Source organism: Macaca thibetana, chromosome 7, assembly GCF_024542745.1.
Source record: "Macaca thibetana thibetana isolate TM-01 chromosome 7, ASM2454274v1, whole genome shotgun sequence".
NCBI classification, from domain to species: domain Eukaryota; kingdom Metazoa; phylum Chordata; class Mammalia; order Primates; family Cercopithecidae; genus Macaca; species Macaca thibetana.
In genome coordinates, this window is record NC_065584.1 from 132,818,449 (window position 1) to 132,833,717 (window position 15,269).

General features: G+C 38.3%; 1 protein-coding gene across 4 annotated transcripts in view; it reads right to left on the reverse strand.

Annotated features, from left to right (window-relative positions):
* FBN1 (fibrillin 1) overlaps positions 1-15,269 on the reverse strand; it is a 241,687-nt gene that overhangs the window by 31,787 nt on the left and 194,631 nt on the right. For all 4 annotated transcript variants that reach the window (XM_050797099.1, XM_050797100.1, XM_050797101.1 and 1 more), the window contains 6 exons: positions 11,436-11,558; positions 7,663-7,788; positions 5,595-5,711; positions 4,254-4,382; positions 3,489-3,608; positions 655-780 (listed from right to left, as the gene is read on the reverse strand). In XM_050797099.1, the coding sequence (XP_050653056.1) occupies positions 655-780; positions 3,489-3,608; positions 4,254-4,382; positions 5,595-5,711; positions 7,663-7,788; positions 11,436-11,558 (741 nt within the window). The remainder of the gene's footprint in view (positions 1-654; positions 781-3,488; positions 3,609-4,253; positions 4,383-5,594; positions 5,712-7,662; positions 7,789-11,435; positions 11,559-15,269) is intronic.

Below are 15,269 nucleotides of genomic sequence, written 5' to 3' on the forward strand. Positions count from 1 at the left end.
GTCTAAACAGTTTTCTGGGACTTAAGCACATGCTGTGTTATGCCGAAGTTCAGGATCCTTTTGATTTTTGTTTAAAATTTGAAAGTCGTTGGCAAACCCTTGAAAGTCTTTACTGAAATAGTTGACAAGTATTATTCCTAAAAATGAACAATGGCCCAGCAAGAATCCTGGTCAGTTTACATTTATTTTTGTTTTCTTGGAGAATTTGTGATATAAGGGATGGGTACTATATTGCGGGGGCAGACGGGTTAATGTGCAGTTTTGCATTCTCGAGTCTAACTTTGGACCCATATTTTTCAGCTGATCTCTTCAGATGTAGGGGATATGTATGTAGCTCAACTTCCCCCAGGCTTTGCTGTTTTGGTGGCTCAAGGTGCTTCCCCACTGACGGGCCTATCAGCATTTGTGTTTTTAGTGGGAGAGAGGTTTAAATGTCAGTACAATTGTATAAGCAACCATAACTGGATGGATGAGTTTTTAACCTTAAAAGTGAAAATGAACCTTCTGACATATGGTTATCATTAGACCTCTGGGTGAATGAAAACTCTCCATCTTCCTGTTCACAAAGAAACAGAGCTTTGCCATGTTTGAAAAATAAGACCACCATAAATAAACATGGAGCAATGAAAGCCCAAAGCTTTCAAAGACACTTACCTTGGCACCTTCTTCCACTGGAGGACAAGGAAAACCCTTCTGGACATAGACATTTGAAGCTGCCTTCAGTGTTACTGCATGTGCCCAGGGCACAAATTTCTGGCTCTTCAACACACTCATCAATATCTAAAAGAATCACATGAGTCAAACAAAGTCAAAACACGATGGAGACATCATCAGGTACCAAATACACAATGTGGACATACAAAGGGCAACCGAGTTTCCAAACTCTTACAATAATAAAGGTATTTTTCTGTACCACAATGCTGTGGACTGGACTTCTAGGTTGTCATGGCTTTAAAAAAATAGTTTTGACAGTTATTGATATAAAAATGGAATGTGCAACTGCCTTTTAAGGGGTGCAGTGACAAACATCTCTTACCCAGACTGAGCTGCTTGGCTAACTAGAAAAGTCAGAGTAATTTCATAGTACCCTAGGCCAGGAAAGAAGCATGAAACTCTATAGAGTCACATTGCACCATTGTTCAGGAAGCAGAAATGCTGAAACTTTAAGCACATTGATAGTGAGTCACTCAATGTGAGATCTAGGCCTTTGAACCAAATTTACTCCCCTCCAATCATCCACAGAACTCTTCCCAATACTCCGTGTTCTAGCCCTAAAACTGAATTTTACAAGAACACTAAGACTCATGACAGTAAGTATAATCCTATGAAGTGGCTAACTAACGATATCATAGAAGATGAGGCTCCTAACTGATTTGTGGGTTAATCTTTCTAAAGACACAAAAATATCTTTCTTGTACAGGCTTTTTCTTTCATCATATAGATGAAATGGTACACTTAGAACTGTGGCACGTTTTCTTTAGTATATTACACATCTTAGTTCCTGTACAGGGGTAGTTAAGAGTAGCCAATATGAAGTTTGAATGGCTTGAATAACCATATGTCCTAGTTTGCCTGGGGAAGCCCCAGCTTATGCCGGTTGGCCTGACTTTATTGTTAATAGTGCCTTTTCTACTTTCAAAATTGGCTTGGTTTGGTCAATAAAACACATGATTACCTATAGAAAAATATGCCCACTCTATTCCAACAAACTCACTTATCTTTCCTTCTGACTTTCAGCAGGAATTTTTAGTGAACAAAGTGTTAAGTCTTAATTCTGAGCCATGCTACTTTTATGAGAATACTTCTTTTTTAAACAAAAGACAAAATATTCTTATATCCTGGGCCCTTTATTTTCACATTTGTGCAAAGGTTTCTACCCACACCAAAATGTACTTGCATTATACAACTTTATTCTCAAGAGACCCAACTAAGGAAAAGTTGACAAATTAACTTTATTATCTTGACTTAATACTGCAAATACCACACAATAAATATTCTAGAAATGTGCAATGCCAAGTGATCCTCTTTCTGTGCAATGCAAAATCAGCTTCTCCATCATGCCAGGTTATTGGGTTGCATTTATACTTGTGTTATATTCGCTGTGGTTTATTAATGAATCTGAGCTACTATTGCTGATTGAATTACTCCATTCCAACACTCCTTCCACCCCTATATCCAACCTTTACTTAATAGAAAAGTTGACTTTTGTGAAAATGCTCAAATGTTTTGGGTTGTTTTTAATTATTATTACTATGACTATTTCTGTTATGGTAGAAATTAGCCTGTACATGCCAACTGATTAGGATAGGGCCAAATATTGTAGAAGGGACACATTCATTGATTGTGCAGTCATTTTTCTTTCTATATATATTCATTCTGTTCATTTTAGCGAACTGATGTATTGATAATAGAGTAAATAAAGCCAATTTTCAATAAAAGTAAAATAACATGCTTAAAAAATTTGCATCTAGACAATTTCAATAAGGTATTTCCATTTTAAATATCACCACTTGATTGTTATTTAAATTGGATATATAATTAAATTTCTAGTTGACGATATTAAAAGTAGAGAAAATTCTCTTTGAGGATTAGATGCAGACCTGTTTAAAGTCAGGGGCATGAACTAGGTGACTTCTTGAAAATCCTTTCAACCCTACTTATTTATGAAATTGTAGTAATTAATGTCCTTCACTTAATGATATGACATATTCGTTGAGGTTAAAGGAAGGCCCTTGGGAGGCTGAGGAAGGAGGATCATTTGAGGCCAGGAGTTTGAGACCAGCCTGGCAACATAGGGAGGCCCCCATCTCTACAAATGATTAAAATATCAGCCAGGCATGGTGGCGCATGCCTGTAGCCCCGGCTACTCCAGAAGCTGAGACAGGACAATCACTTGAGCCCAGGAGTTCAAGTTTACAGTGAGCTATGCTCATGCCACTGTACTCCAACCTGGTGACAGATTAAGACCCTGTCTCCATTAAAAAAAAAAAGAAAAGAAAAGGAATGTAATACTATAAAATTTACTGAGAATTTATTTCAAATAACACATTTCCACTGCTCTATAGGTAAAAACAAAATAGACAAACGATATAACCACATTCATCCAAACTTGAGTGTGGTCATTTAAAGATTTTAACTGGAATCAGGAGCTATTTTTAGCTGCAAAGAATAGCCACTTAAAAAATGTAATTGAGAAATACTGGGAGGGGGATACAGCATTCCTACCAACCGTATGAAAGCACAGTGGAAAAGAGTCAGGATCATATGATCAGTCATAGGCACAGAGCAAAATAACTTCATTAGAGATCAGCATGAGAATTAGTGCTTCTTGTCTTGCCAGAAGGATGAGACCATGTCATACCCTACGCCCTTGGATTCGTTTCTGATAAAGTATTCCAAAATGAAGACGTCATCACAAAAACTCTCATTTTGCTAAGTCCAGTGGATACCCGACACTCCTCCTTTGCTAACATTGACAGCCTTCCTACCTTCACACTTGTCATCTTGAAGACTGTATCCAGGTGGGCAAATGCATCTGTAGGACCCATCCAAGTTTTGACAGGTACCTGGTGCACATTTTCTGGGTTCTAGAAGACATTCATTGATATCTGCAAAGAAAAGGGAAAAATAAGGAAGAGGTTCCCACAGGCATAACTTCCAACAAACAATTAAAATTCAAAAAAACTAGAATAAATCAAAGAAATACACAAAGCAAATTAAAGTTCATAAAATTCCACCATGGAGAAAAATAAGTGATAATGAAAATAAGCTTTATCAGCTTTCAAAAATGTATAGTATAACCACCATATTTTATTTTACCTACATCAGATTAAATATTTCCAGAAAACTGTAGCATGTGAAAAGTCAGTGAGTATATAAAGATTTTAAGGATACTCAAAAGGTATGAGAGCTTACTACGAAAGTATTATAAAGAAAAAAATTTGAGAAGAGAAATCATAATTGCTTACAGAGCAATTTAACAATTTTGCTGTTTAACAGTTTAAGTATTCTCTGAGAATACAATAGCTTAATTTTTAAAATAAGGGAAAAAGTGATTTTATATATATATATACACATATACATATATGTATATATATTTAAATAAAACAAAGCCTTTATAGGGAGGATTAATATAATTCCACTCTGACTTTTCCTCCAGGTTTCCAGAAAGAAGCATTAGAATAGAGACTGCATGGTTCCTTAAGTGGTCTCTGGAAGCATTCTTTCCAGGTCTTTCCAAGCCCTGTACTTACCCACACAGGTCCTCCCATCTGGAGCCACCTCATAGCCTTCATTGCACTGGCACTGGAAAGACCCCACTGTATTAATGCATTGGCCATTTCGGCAAAGGTTCCCGTTTCCACTTGCACATTCATCGACATCTGCAGAAGAACCCCCAACAATCCTTTAATATATTCCAAAGATGTCATAATTCCAGCAATAATCAAAACTTTTGAAGGAAAAAATACTTTTTTTCTGAATTTTAGTGGCCTTTGCTGGCTTAGCCAAACAATAAATTCCAGTGAAGATCTCGTATGCAACAACAGAACTGGCTTTAAGCATCTATGCACATTTAACAATAAGATTACATTATTATATTAGAGACTGACAATTTATATTCAAATTTCCTATCAGATTTTCCTTCATTTTCCTTTAGATTTTATTTTTAAATTTTCAATTTAAATTTTTTTGATTTAAAAAATAAAATTCTAATACACAATTCAGCTGAGGACATTATTTTATATTCTTGCAATTAGAAATATTTAAATTAGCCTATAGCACAACAAAATTTAAAGAACTTGGCTTATTACTCTTGCCGAGTATGTTTTAGAAGGGAGATTCTGTAGATTCAATGATTTATTTAAGAGAGGCTACGTGAAACATCTAGACCAGAAGGTTCATATTCCTGAATCACATAATTTCTGTACAAAGAATCACTTTTGTGTATTTAAAATTTGTTAAGCTTAATCTAATTCCATTTATTTTGAAATTTATTTTACAGCAAAATAGACATAAAAATTATAGCTGCTAATGAGCATTTTAATAAAAGTAATGGATATAGTTACAGTGGTTCCTCCTTATCTATGGTTTTGCTTTCTGGGGATTCAGTTATCCAAGGTCAGCTGCTATCCCAAAACAGGTGAGTATAGTACAATAAAATATTTTGAGAGAGAGAGAGAGAACGCACACAAGAAAGTACAGTCACCTAACTTTTATCACATTATATTGTTATAATTGTTCTATTTTCTTATTAGTTATTGTGTTAATCTCTTACCATGCCTAATTTATAAATTAAACTTCAGTCTAGGTATGTATGTATAGGAAAACACATGGTATATAGAGGGTTCAGTACTATCTGTGGTTTCAGGCATCTGCTGGGGGTCTCAGAACGTATCCCTCACGGATAAGGGGAACTTCTGGAATATATTTGATGTGGAATTAGCACACCGTATTTGACAAGTCCCGTAAGCAACTGTTACGCATAAGATAGCATAGAATTTTAAAAGACAGCTGGAACACTAGAAATGATGCTAATTACAAAGAACACATATAAAACTGACTTCCTTTGCTGATGCACAATTTTGCACACGCACCTATACAGTCATTGTTGTGAGAAAGGATGAAACCATGATTGCAGCGGCAGTTGAAGGAACCGATTGTGTTCCGGCAAGTTCCATTCCCACAGGCATCTCTTTCACACTCATTTATGTCTAGTAGGAAGAAAGGCCATGAAGAAACATAATTATAAGTAGAAAAAGTGGTTACATGGTTACAGTGGCTAAACAGCATTCTAGAGTTCACCAAGCCTCATCCATAGGCTGAGAACTTCTTGATGTTGGTATCAGCTCCAGCAGCAGTCATCCCTACAAAAAACTAGGCAGCGGCAGAGCTCTAAACCTTGGGAATAAATTGTTTCCTTGGCTGGCCAGTGAAAGGAGGCAAGCTAAGGACATGAGACCTGAACAAGAATTATTTTATTCTATTTACTTCTAGAATTCTCCACCCTTGCCACTTTTCTCAAATATTTTCACTTGAAAATGGAAAAAACTCTGTGTGCATCTGGGTCTTGAGGTGTTGCCACCTTTGGCAAACTTCAACCTTCAAGATTCTCACTCCAATTTACCAAAAAGCAGTGACTCACCTGGCATTACCCCACAATCAGCAACAAAATAACTCAGCTTTCTAGCTCACCTGTCATTTCAGACAACTTTTCCTTCTTCCCTACACCCCTAAAAACATAGAACAACTTCCACCAATGATGACTTCTCTCACTCTTCTAAACCACCCCAAAGAGATGGCACTTAATTTGTTCTTTTCATACATGCTTGCATTCTTATTCGCCTTTTGATTGGTCTGTACTTTGATGATTTTGTAAAGCTACTTTGGCGTCTTATATGTCTTTGTATCTCATCACAACAGCTAGCATATTTCTTATAAAGAGTAGGTGCGCATTATATTAAGAAGGAAGAAAGAAAAAATTTAATGAAAGAAAGTTGTTACTGCTGGTTTGAAAGAATGAGGCACCATGAAGAGGGACAAGGATGAAAGGAGAGAGAGAGAGTGGAAGGTAACAATGGAGAATAGCAAAATGTAATGATTAGAGGTAGGATTTCCTTTCTTTTCACATTTTGGACATGAAGATAAATTATCTGTGATTCCTGAATCAGGAAGCTATTGCTAACCCAAAGGGACTCTAATGTGTGTCTGTGGTTGAAGACTACACCCAGATGAGTCACTGCTAGCAATCAAGAATTCCTGCCTTGATTCATTTTTAGCCAAACTGGTGAAGTTCTTTGGTTGGGGAGGTTCTATGTTAGGGGGCTCCAGAAAATTCAGATGAGAGATGTAGAAAGAAAGTTGGGGAGGGTCATCATAGCTTTTGCACAGTTTAGCTGCCCAGTGATGAGCAGGGCTGTCAGTGCTCCTGTCATTACTCTGAAGAAGATACAACTTTATGAGAATGTTCCCAAATGAATGAACCCAGTCACAGCCAAAGTCAAGGGTTTAAACATTATGATATTAACTGTTCTTTCAGCTGTGAATCTGATTTATGTTCTTAATGTCCCCAAAAGACTTAATGATACTGCTTTAAAGTAGAAAAAGAAAGGAAGGAAAAGGAGAAAATGATTGATCACACACTGAAGTTTATTCTACATCAGCATCCTGACACTAGATAAATCAGGGAAGAGATTTAAAATCCTGAGCTCTTTTTCCTCTAGAAAAACGATTAACTTTTCTTTGCCTTTGTAGGATTTATAAATTTGCCTTTCAGAATCTGGTACGCACTACCAACCCTTCTCGAAAAAATGGTCATCTCACACTCAAAAGCTCAACTCAAAAGGAAATCCATATCAATACTACATATGAATAATAGTCTATTAACATTAATAAAAATCATTTTTTTGTATTAATATCTTTTTCAATTTACCCCTTAGTCAATTTTTTCTAAACTCACAGCCAAATGAATAACAAGGAAGAGGTTTATCATGTTCAGATGGCCAAAGATTAAATAGGATATCACTGCTGCATATCTGTCCATGTTTTTATTTTGTAGATAGCAAAAATACTACTAAAAGACTTAGCATTAAATTTTATCCATATTTAGATTCAAATGAAGTTTTCAATAGCATATAAAAAAAAGATTAATAATTGCATACTTACCCAAGCACATGGTTTGGTCAGCATTTGTTTTAAAGCCAGTGTGGCAAAGGCAATAAAAGCTTCCAACTGTGTCAATGCACTGCCCATGACTGCATATATTGGGGATTTCCTGACATTCATTGCGATCTGTAAAGAAAAAGCATCTTAAGTGAGAACTTTGAAGACAAAATACAATTGAATAACTTACCTTCTAGCTATTGTTCTCAGGAGTAATCCTAGCTCTAAACTAAGTTAGTGAAACAGATATATTTATTTTTGCATCAAAGTGGATTAAAACTTACTCTCATTTACCAGGCATGGTCAGAGTATGTTAACAATACATGACACAATAAAAAACAAGGGGAAGTAATCAAAAAATATTCTGAAAGATGAAAAGACTTAGAAGTAAAATGGGTGGAAAAATTCAAGCTGGGAGGATTTTCTGTTTGATTATCAGCCTACGCAGCACCACAGACTGTGGAATTAATTGAAGTATTTTGTCTAGTTAAGATTTGGTGCCTCAAGTCATGGATAGTTCATGGCTTCCTTTGGAAATTTATATCAAAGTCAAATCCCATGGCTAAGATTAAGTTTTTCTTGATGGACAACCCACATGGCCCCTTGTTCAAGTTGCATCTCTTTGTCTTATTCCTGTAACTTTTTGTTTCATCTTCACCAAGTATTAACGTCTACATAGGGCTCCTTTTAGCATGTGACAATCTGAACACTGTCTCTTTCTTTTTACTCTCATCCATTCATTTAAAACGAAGCCCTCTCATCTTGCTTCTGCCAGTCTTTAAGCTCTACATTATATTTACCATCAACTGAATCTTTGTTGCTTTCCTGAAATCTGATGATCTGAGGGGCAGAATTTAATGCGTGAATTCACATATTACATAATTACATGCCACCTTATGTCTCTAATGTTTTAAAGCTCTATGCTTAGAGTAAATGTACTTTGAAGAGCACTGTGCCATTCTGACTTTCCTACTGTCACAGAAGAAAGCACATGGAGTGCCATCTTTGCTGCAGATGCTGTAGGGCAGATGGCATTTCGCTCTTAGTTAAATAATCCAGACTTGCTGTTTGCCTGAAAGGTCTACTCAGAACACAGTCATCATGAATGGACACTTTTTTGCTGCACACAGCAACCCTGCTTGTGCCAGAATCATGGATATCTCCTCCATTTCATGTGTCCGGGCTGCCATTTTATGACTATCTCCTATTTAGTAGATGAATCATCATACCATTTAGAAGTTCGAAGTGAAGTTGAGTATATCATTATGAGGGGAAATTGAAACAGAGCAGCTTAGGAACTACTACTGGCCTATGCAGAAATGCTATTTAACAAATTATGATTATTCCCATTTGAGAAAATGAATTTAAAGTGAGCCAACTGCTTCCCAGTATAGGCAGAGGAGACTGATTTCTGATCTTGAGGAAGGGTATGTCAGGTCTTACCATAGTTGGCCCAAAACTTTGGCACCTTCAGGTAGGACTGGACCTGGAAGTATGCAGGGGACAAAGTCCATCTCATATCTGGTTTCCACAAGGAAATGGAGAGCCTTAAGGATCTTATTAGAAAGGGATCCCCAATTAGGAATTTCCTTTCATCTATTGCCCTATTTCATGATGGTTTAAATAAATGAAAAATGAAATATGGAGAGTACTTTGGAGTTCTACTGGTAAAACTAGAGCAGAAATCTAGGTTTCTACAAGCACCAGAATTTGAACTCTTAGATGATCATATTTGAGGTTGGGATAGGAGTTCTGAACAGGCTACTGTGGAAAGAAACCCAAACAGTCAATACAGAGAGAGAGGAAACCACAAGGAAGTAGCTGGGAAGAAACTGTTTCTTGTCTTCAGCTGGGCAAGACATTTCAAAAGGGGGTTGCATTTGCTCTAACTCTCCAGCTTCTGCTGTCAGACTAGCATCCTGAGCTCAGATATCTAATTGTTCTCTGAGCTCTCTCAGCAATAATGTGGGTGCTATGGTCAGGTGTGACTTGGGGTGTGAAATAATGTGCTTATGAATTCAAACAAAGATCTCATGATGGAGAGAAAGATTTAGTTATTTTCATTTTAAACAGAAGCAAAAAGGAGTACTTTATAGCATGCCTGAAAAAAAAATGCCAAGTATAGAATAGCATTTAAAGATATTTTAAAAGTAAGACATAAATAAAGACATTTCTCGAATGAAGTCTTCAACCCAACTGGTTGAATGGTTGCAAAACTCTAGTTAATTCCCTTTCTTCTGAGGATTTCAATGAATAAAGGAAATGAAGCTTTTGGCTGCAAATGATTCTCACTCACAACACTTATAGCTGGGTGCATTTTAGGTATGTCAGTCTTCTACAGGAAAACAGTAAAGGGCTTAAGCCCCAGCAGGCTATGGCTGAATTGTCTTATCTTGATCTATAAATAGCTCTGTCCCACTTCTTACCTGAGTGTGAAATGGTATGAAATGACTCATTCTATATTATCAGCAATTCTTTATTTTGACTGGAATTATTTCATCCAGTTCTAAAGAAATATAAATTACAAGCAAAATGCAGGGAAGTGGTATCAATGCCAAGTTTCGCTAGGGTATTGTGGTTCATATCAGAGAAGTCCCCACTTTTCCTGTCCTGTATTTTTAATACATGGATAGCAACAGCTCTGTTGACAAAATGCTAAATACTTACACATGTTCCTTTAAACTCAACAAAACAAGTCTTGATTCTCAATGTGACTTTTTGTTTGGCAATTACACCCTCTTCCCACCAAGGTCTCATAAAACAATGCAAAATACCCTAAAGAGAACAGTGCACTTCCTACCACTTAATCGCTGGTAGGCAAGGAAATCCAAGGAAAATCTGACCACGTCCCCCTGTGTTGTTTCATTCACGAATGCATAAAATATCCAGGAAACCCCCTGTGAAATGAACCATGAGCAAAATAACACATTCTTCCTGACTAATATACAATGATTTGCTTTGCTAAATATACAGTGATTTTTGCTAAATATACAATGATTCAGAATTACTTAAAAATTTACTAGAAAATCATTCTGAGGTATTATTTTGCTTCTGGGCTGAAACACCAGTCTTTTACATTTTTATACCACTGGCTACAAGATACCATCAGATGCACTGAAATTGATAACATGCGCATGCTTCCTATTTCTATCACATCCTTGACAAAAGTGAACACCAAAAAATCCAACCTCTAGGGGACATGGTAATAAACAGCTAATAAAGGCTGTTGATGTTTGCTGCCTTCAGTGAGTGACCTGTAAGATGACTGGGAAGAAAAGCGATGGTTTTGCTTGTTCTGTTTACGCAGATTAATCTGACCCAGCTTAGGAGAGCTTCACTGCCTAGATTTGGGGTATGTAGCCAAGACGGTGAAAACCTCACGTTTCTGAGAGGGGTTCTGTGGAAGGAAAAAAATCATTTGGTCCTAAATGTTGCTTAGGGGAGTGTGTGTATGCATAACTGTGTGTGTGTGTGTGTGTAATGTGTGGGGGTGAGTGTTTGCAGGCAGGGCAGCAGATAGGCAAATATGAAATCTATGTATGCAAAAGATTTCCTTCTTGTTTTGAAAATATCTCATCCAGAAAGAGGATTAAAAAGCTAAGTGTTTAGACATTTTGACAATACCCTTTTTCCCAATTTAGTTATTAGAGTTCATCAATCTAAATCTTAACTCATATATTCTTCAGCTTAACTATCTGAAAATAAATCCAGATATCTGAAGCTTCATGAAGACAAACTCTCGGGTAGGCATGTCCAGCCTGTGGGGCACTACATACCATTGCACTGTCCTGTGGAGGTGAAGCGGTAGCCGGGCTTACAGTCACAGCGGTAGCTGCCTGCAGTGTTGATGCATTCGGCGTTGCGCTGGCACACTGGGCCGTTCTGACACTCGTCAATATCTACGAGCAGAAGACAACCGAATTTGAAGGAGAACAGAATCTGGTGTCCAGTTCACAAAGCCTCTCATATGAAAACAAATTTATATTTTATTTTGATCTGTTCTATTGAAAAGACAACACAGATGTGTACAGCAGCTTTATTTATTGCCAGACGTTGGAAGCAACCAAGATGTCCTTCAATAGGTGAATGAATAAATAAACTGGGGTACATTCAGACGACGGAATGTTATTTAGCACTAAAAAGAAATGAGCTATCAAGCCATGAAAAGACATGGAAGAAAATTAAATATGGCCGGGTGCGGTGGCTCACACCTGTAATCCCAGCACTTTGAGGGGCTAAGGCGGGTGGATCAAACTGAGGTCAGCAGTTTGAGACCAGCCTGACCACCACGGTGAAAACCCGTCTCTACTAAAAATACAAAATTAGCTGGGCATGGTGGTGCGTGCCTGTAATCCCAGCTACTTGGAAAGCTGAGGCAGGAGAACCGCTTGAGCCTGGGAGGGGGAGGTTGCAGTGAGCCAAGATCATGCCATTGCACTCCAGCCTGGGCAACAAGAGCAAAACTCCGTGTCAAAAAAAAAAAAAAAAAAGAAAATTAATGTATATTACTAAGTGAATCAGAAGCCAATGTGGAAAGGTGACACAATGTATGATTCCAACCACACAACATTCTGGAAAAGGCAAAACTCTGGAGACAGTAAAAAAAATCAGTGGTTGCCAGGGGTTAGGAGAGACCAGGGGATACATAGGCAAAGCACAGATAATTTTTAGGGCAGTGAAATTATTCTAAAAATAGCTATGAAATACTAGATACATGTCATTATAAATTTTTCCAAACTCATAGAATGTACAACACCAAGAGCGAACTCAAATGTAAATCATCACAGGGGACTCTGGGCGATAATGATGTCATTGGAGATTCAATTGTAACAAATGCACCACTCTGATGGGGGATGCTGATGATAGGGGAGGCTGTGTATGTGTAGGGGTAGGGAATATATGATAAATCTTTGTGCCTTCTTCTCAATATTGCTGTGGACCTAAAACTGCCCTAGAAAATAAAGTCTATTAAAAAAAAAAAAGAGAGAGAGAAAGGAAGACTGAAAGCCCGTTATCCAAACTTTCCCACTTCAGTAATATTTATAAATGCAAGAGCTTGATTTATGACCACATATGGACTCTAATGATGTTCATGTCTAAAAAAAGTCATGAAACTTGGCTGCTAGGGCCAGCACTTGACATGGGTATAGATTAATATCCTAGGAAGCCTTGTATTTACTCAAAGATCTGGATTTTATGATTCAATAAGGTTGCTATTGTCTGAAAGGCTGCAAGAGCAGAATGTCTCAAATCTTAAAGACCACATGAATCACTTAGGATCTTGCTAAAAGGCAGATTCTGACTTCGCATGTCTGGGGAATGGCCTGAGAGTCTGAATTTCTATTAAGTTCCCAGCTGATGCAGGTGCTCCTGGTCTGTAGAGAGTGCTTTGAGGTACAGGGCTGTAGAGACACCTGCTCAAATTACTGCCACAAGGCAGTCAAATCAAGAAAACCTAACATGGGAATCATCATAAAACTATTGAAAACAAACCAACTCTCATTAAAACAGAAAAGATTTTGGATAATGGATATTGTGTGTTCCAGGGCTTTGACTTTGCTTAGGAGGTTGTCTACTTAAAAAACAAAACAAAACACAACAAAAAACAGATACCTAATATAATTCAAATTCATGGCATCACAAAAGTTACTACATGTCCATGGTATATCATGGGGCAAAATACGTTTCCCTCTTCCCTGCTCCAGTAGAACAATCTAATTCAGACTAAGTCCAGTAGAGGGGATGGACTGTAACAGGTGGGGGTTGGCCCTTAGTACCAGTTCTGGGCTTTTACACAGAAGTTGGCTCGGCCAAAGAAGTTCCTACAAGGGGGTGGCAGATATATCAGCCGATGCCTCTTGGGTGTGGTTCTGTGGTGGAAAACCCTCAGGACTGTCAGTTAGTCAGTGGGGGTTCCTGTCTAAGGCGGGTGGATTGTGCCTCTCTGGGCAACAGACCAGGAGTAGGACTGTGCCTGCCTTCGGTTACAAGGGACCCAGCACCGCCTCACTCACCAAGTCTGCCCTGCTCTGAATTCAGGATGTATAGAAACACAGGGGGCAGACTGTGCCATTGGAGAAACTGAGTAGTGTCACAGACAAGCACTTCTATGATGTGGCATCTGACAATGTGGCTACTTGGTGAGAGCAGAGGCATGGAAGCTCCCTAAATCACCTCTGCAATCCATTCCAATTTCAGCGTTGCCGAGGCATGTATGCACTCAACCTCATTTTCATATTCTAAGAGCTAAGAGTATGCTGGGAAGCAGCTGACCCTGGATTAAACATTCACCCTGAAGACGGATATCCTGTGAAACGGCAATCAGAAGTTGGAGTACTTAGTTATCTCAATATCCACAGAATGCTACCCTGACAGCAAAATGCCTTGCATTGGTACAGCTGCATGTGTTTAATCTCATGCATCTGGCAAGGTCTAAGTTACCTTGGTGGTCATGGGTGGTCTTGTCTATGGGTTCTGGCCAAGGGCTGCCGCCTCAGCAAGTGTAAGTGGTTAAAAGGTACCTGGGTACAGTGATCATCAAAGCGAACTCTGAGGGGAAGGGTGGGGAGGAAAATGCCACAGGCAGGTGGCAGGCATGCTGAGCATGCTCGAGACGGGGAAAAGTGCGGCTGTGAGGGAGGCGGCCAACTCTAGCACTGTAAGATCATCTGCCGTGGGTTCCCTCTCCCATATCCATGCTTCCTCTCCAGGTACCTGATCCTTGATGGCTTCCCAAAGACCAGGGACTCAGGCCAAGGTCTGAATTGGCTATCTTCTTAGGAAGGCTCGGAATGGCTATCACCCCATTCCCACTAACTCACACAGCAGGCAGAGTAAGGGACATGTGCCCACTTGGCCACAGTAACTGAAAGCCTAGTGAGAGGAACTTAACAAGTATGTGGTTAGGACTATAACTTTACTTGTGGTATATAAGTTGTCTTCAGTTTAGACAAAAAAGTTTTTTTTTTAACATTACAATGTTGACATATGTGCTATAATATGTGCTCTGAGGGGTAATAACCCTTTCTAACATGAATAAAAACTCTGCTAGAGGCCCGAAGTGTAAGTATTAAATAGAAAATTATTCCAACTATCCTGGGCACATGGTATATTTAATAACCAGTAATGTCCCTTTTACTCAAATGTAACAGAACTATCTTTCCCAGATGTAGGGAAAAATATGAAGTGCTATAAGGAATGCTCCGAATCACAGTACATATACATGGCAACAGGAGGTAATTTGAAAATGAAAAAAGTACATGTGCATGCCAACATTCTTCATATAAAATCAAATTTGCTGTTCTTGCCATTTGGAATTCTCTCATGCATTTAGAATATTTGCATTAACCTTGTTTTCACTTGGGAGTAGCAACGTCTGTCTGGAAGAGAAGTGATTTTGAGAGTCAACTAGGATGACTGTCCACTCATTGATTTTCAAGCAATGTGAAACAAAAGCAATCTAGGTGACACACCCAGGAACTCAAAGCTTTTTCATATCAGCTGGGAAGTCTAATATTAATACACTGTGTGTTGGGGGAAGGGGGCTGGGAATGCGCCTCCTGGTTTTTCCACTGAAGTTAGTGAATTTTTTTTTTTTTTGCATGAAATTT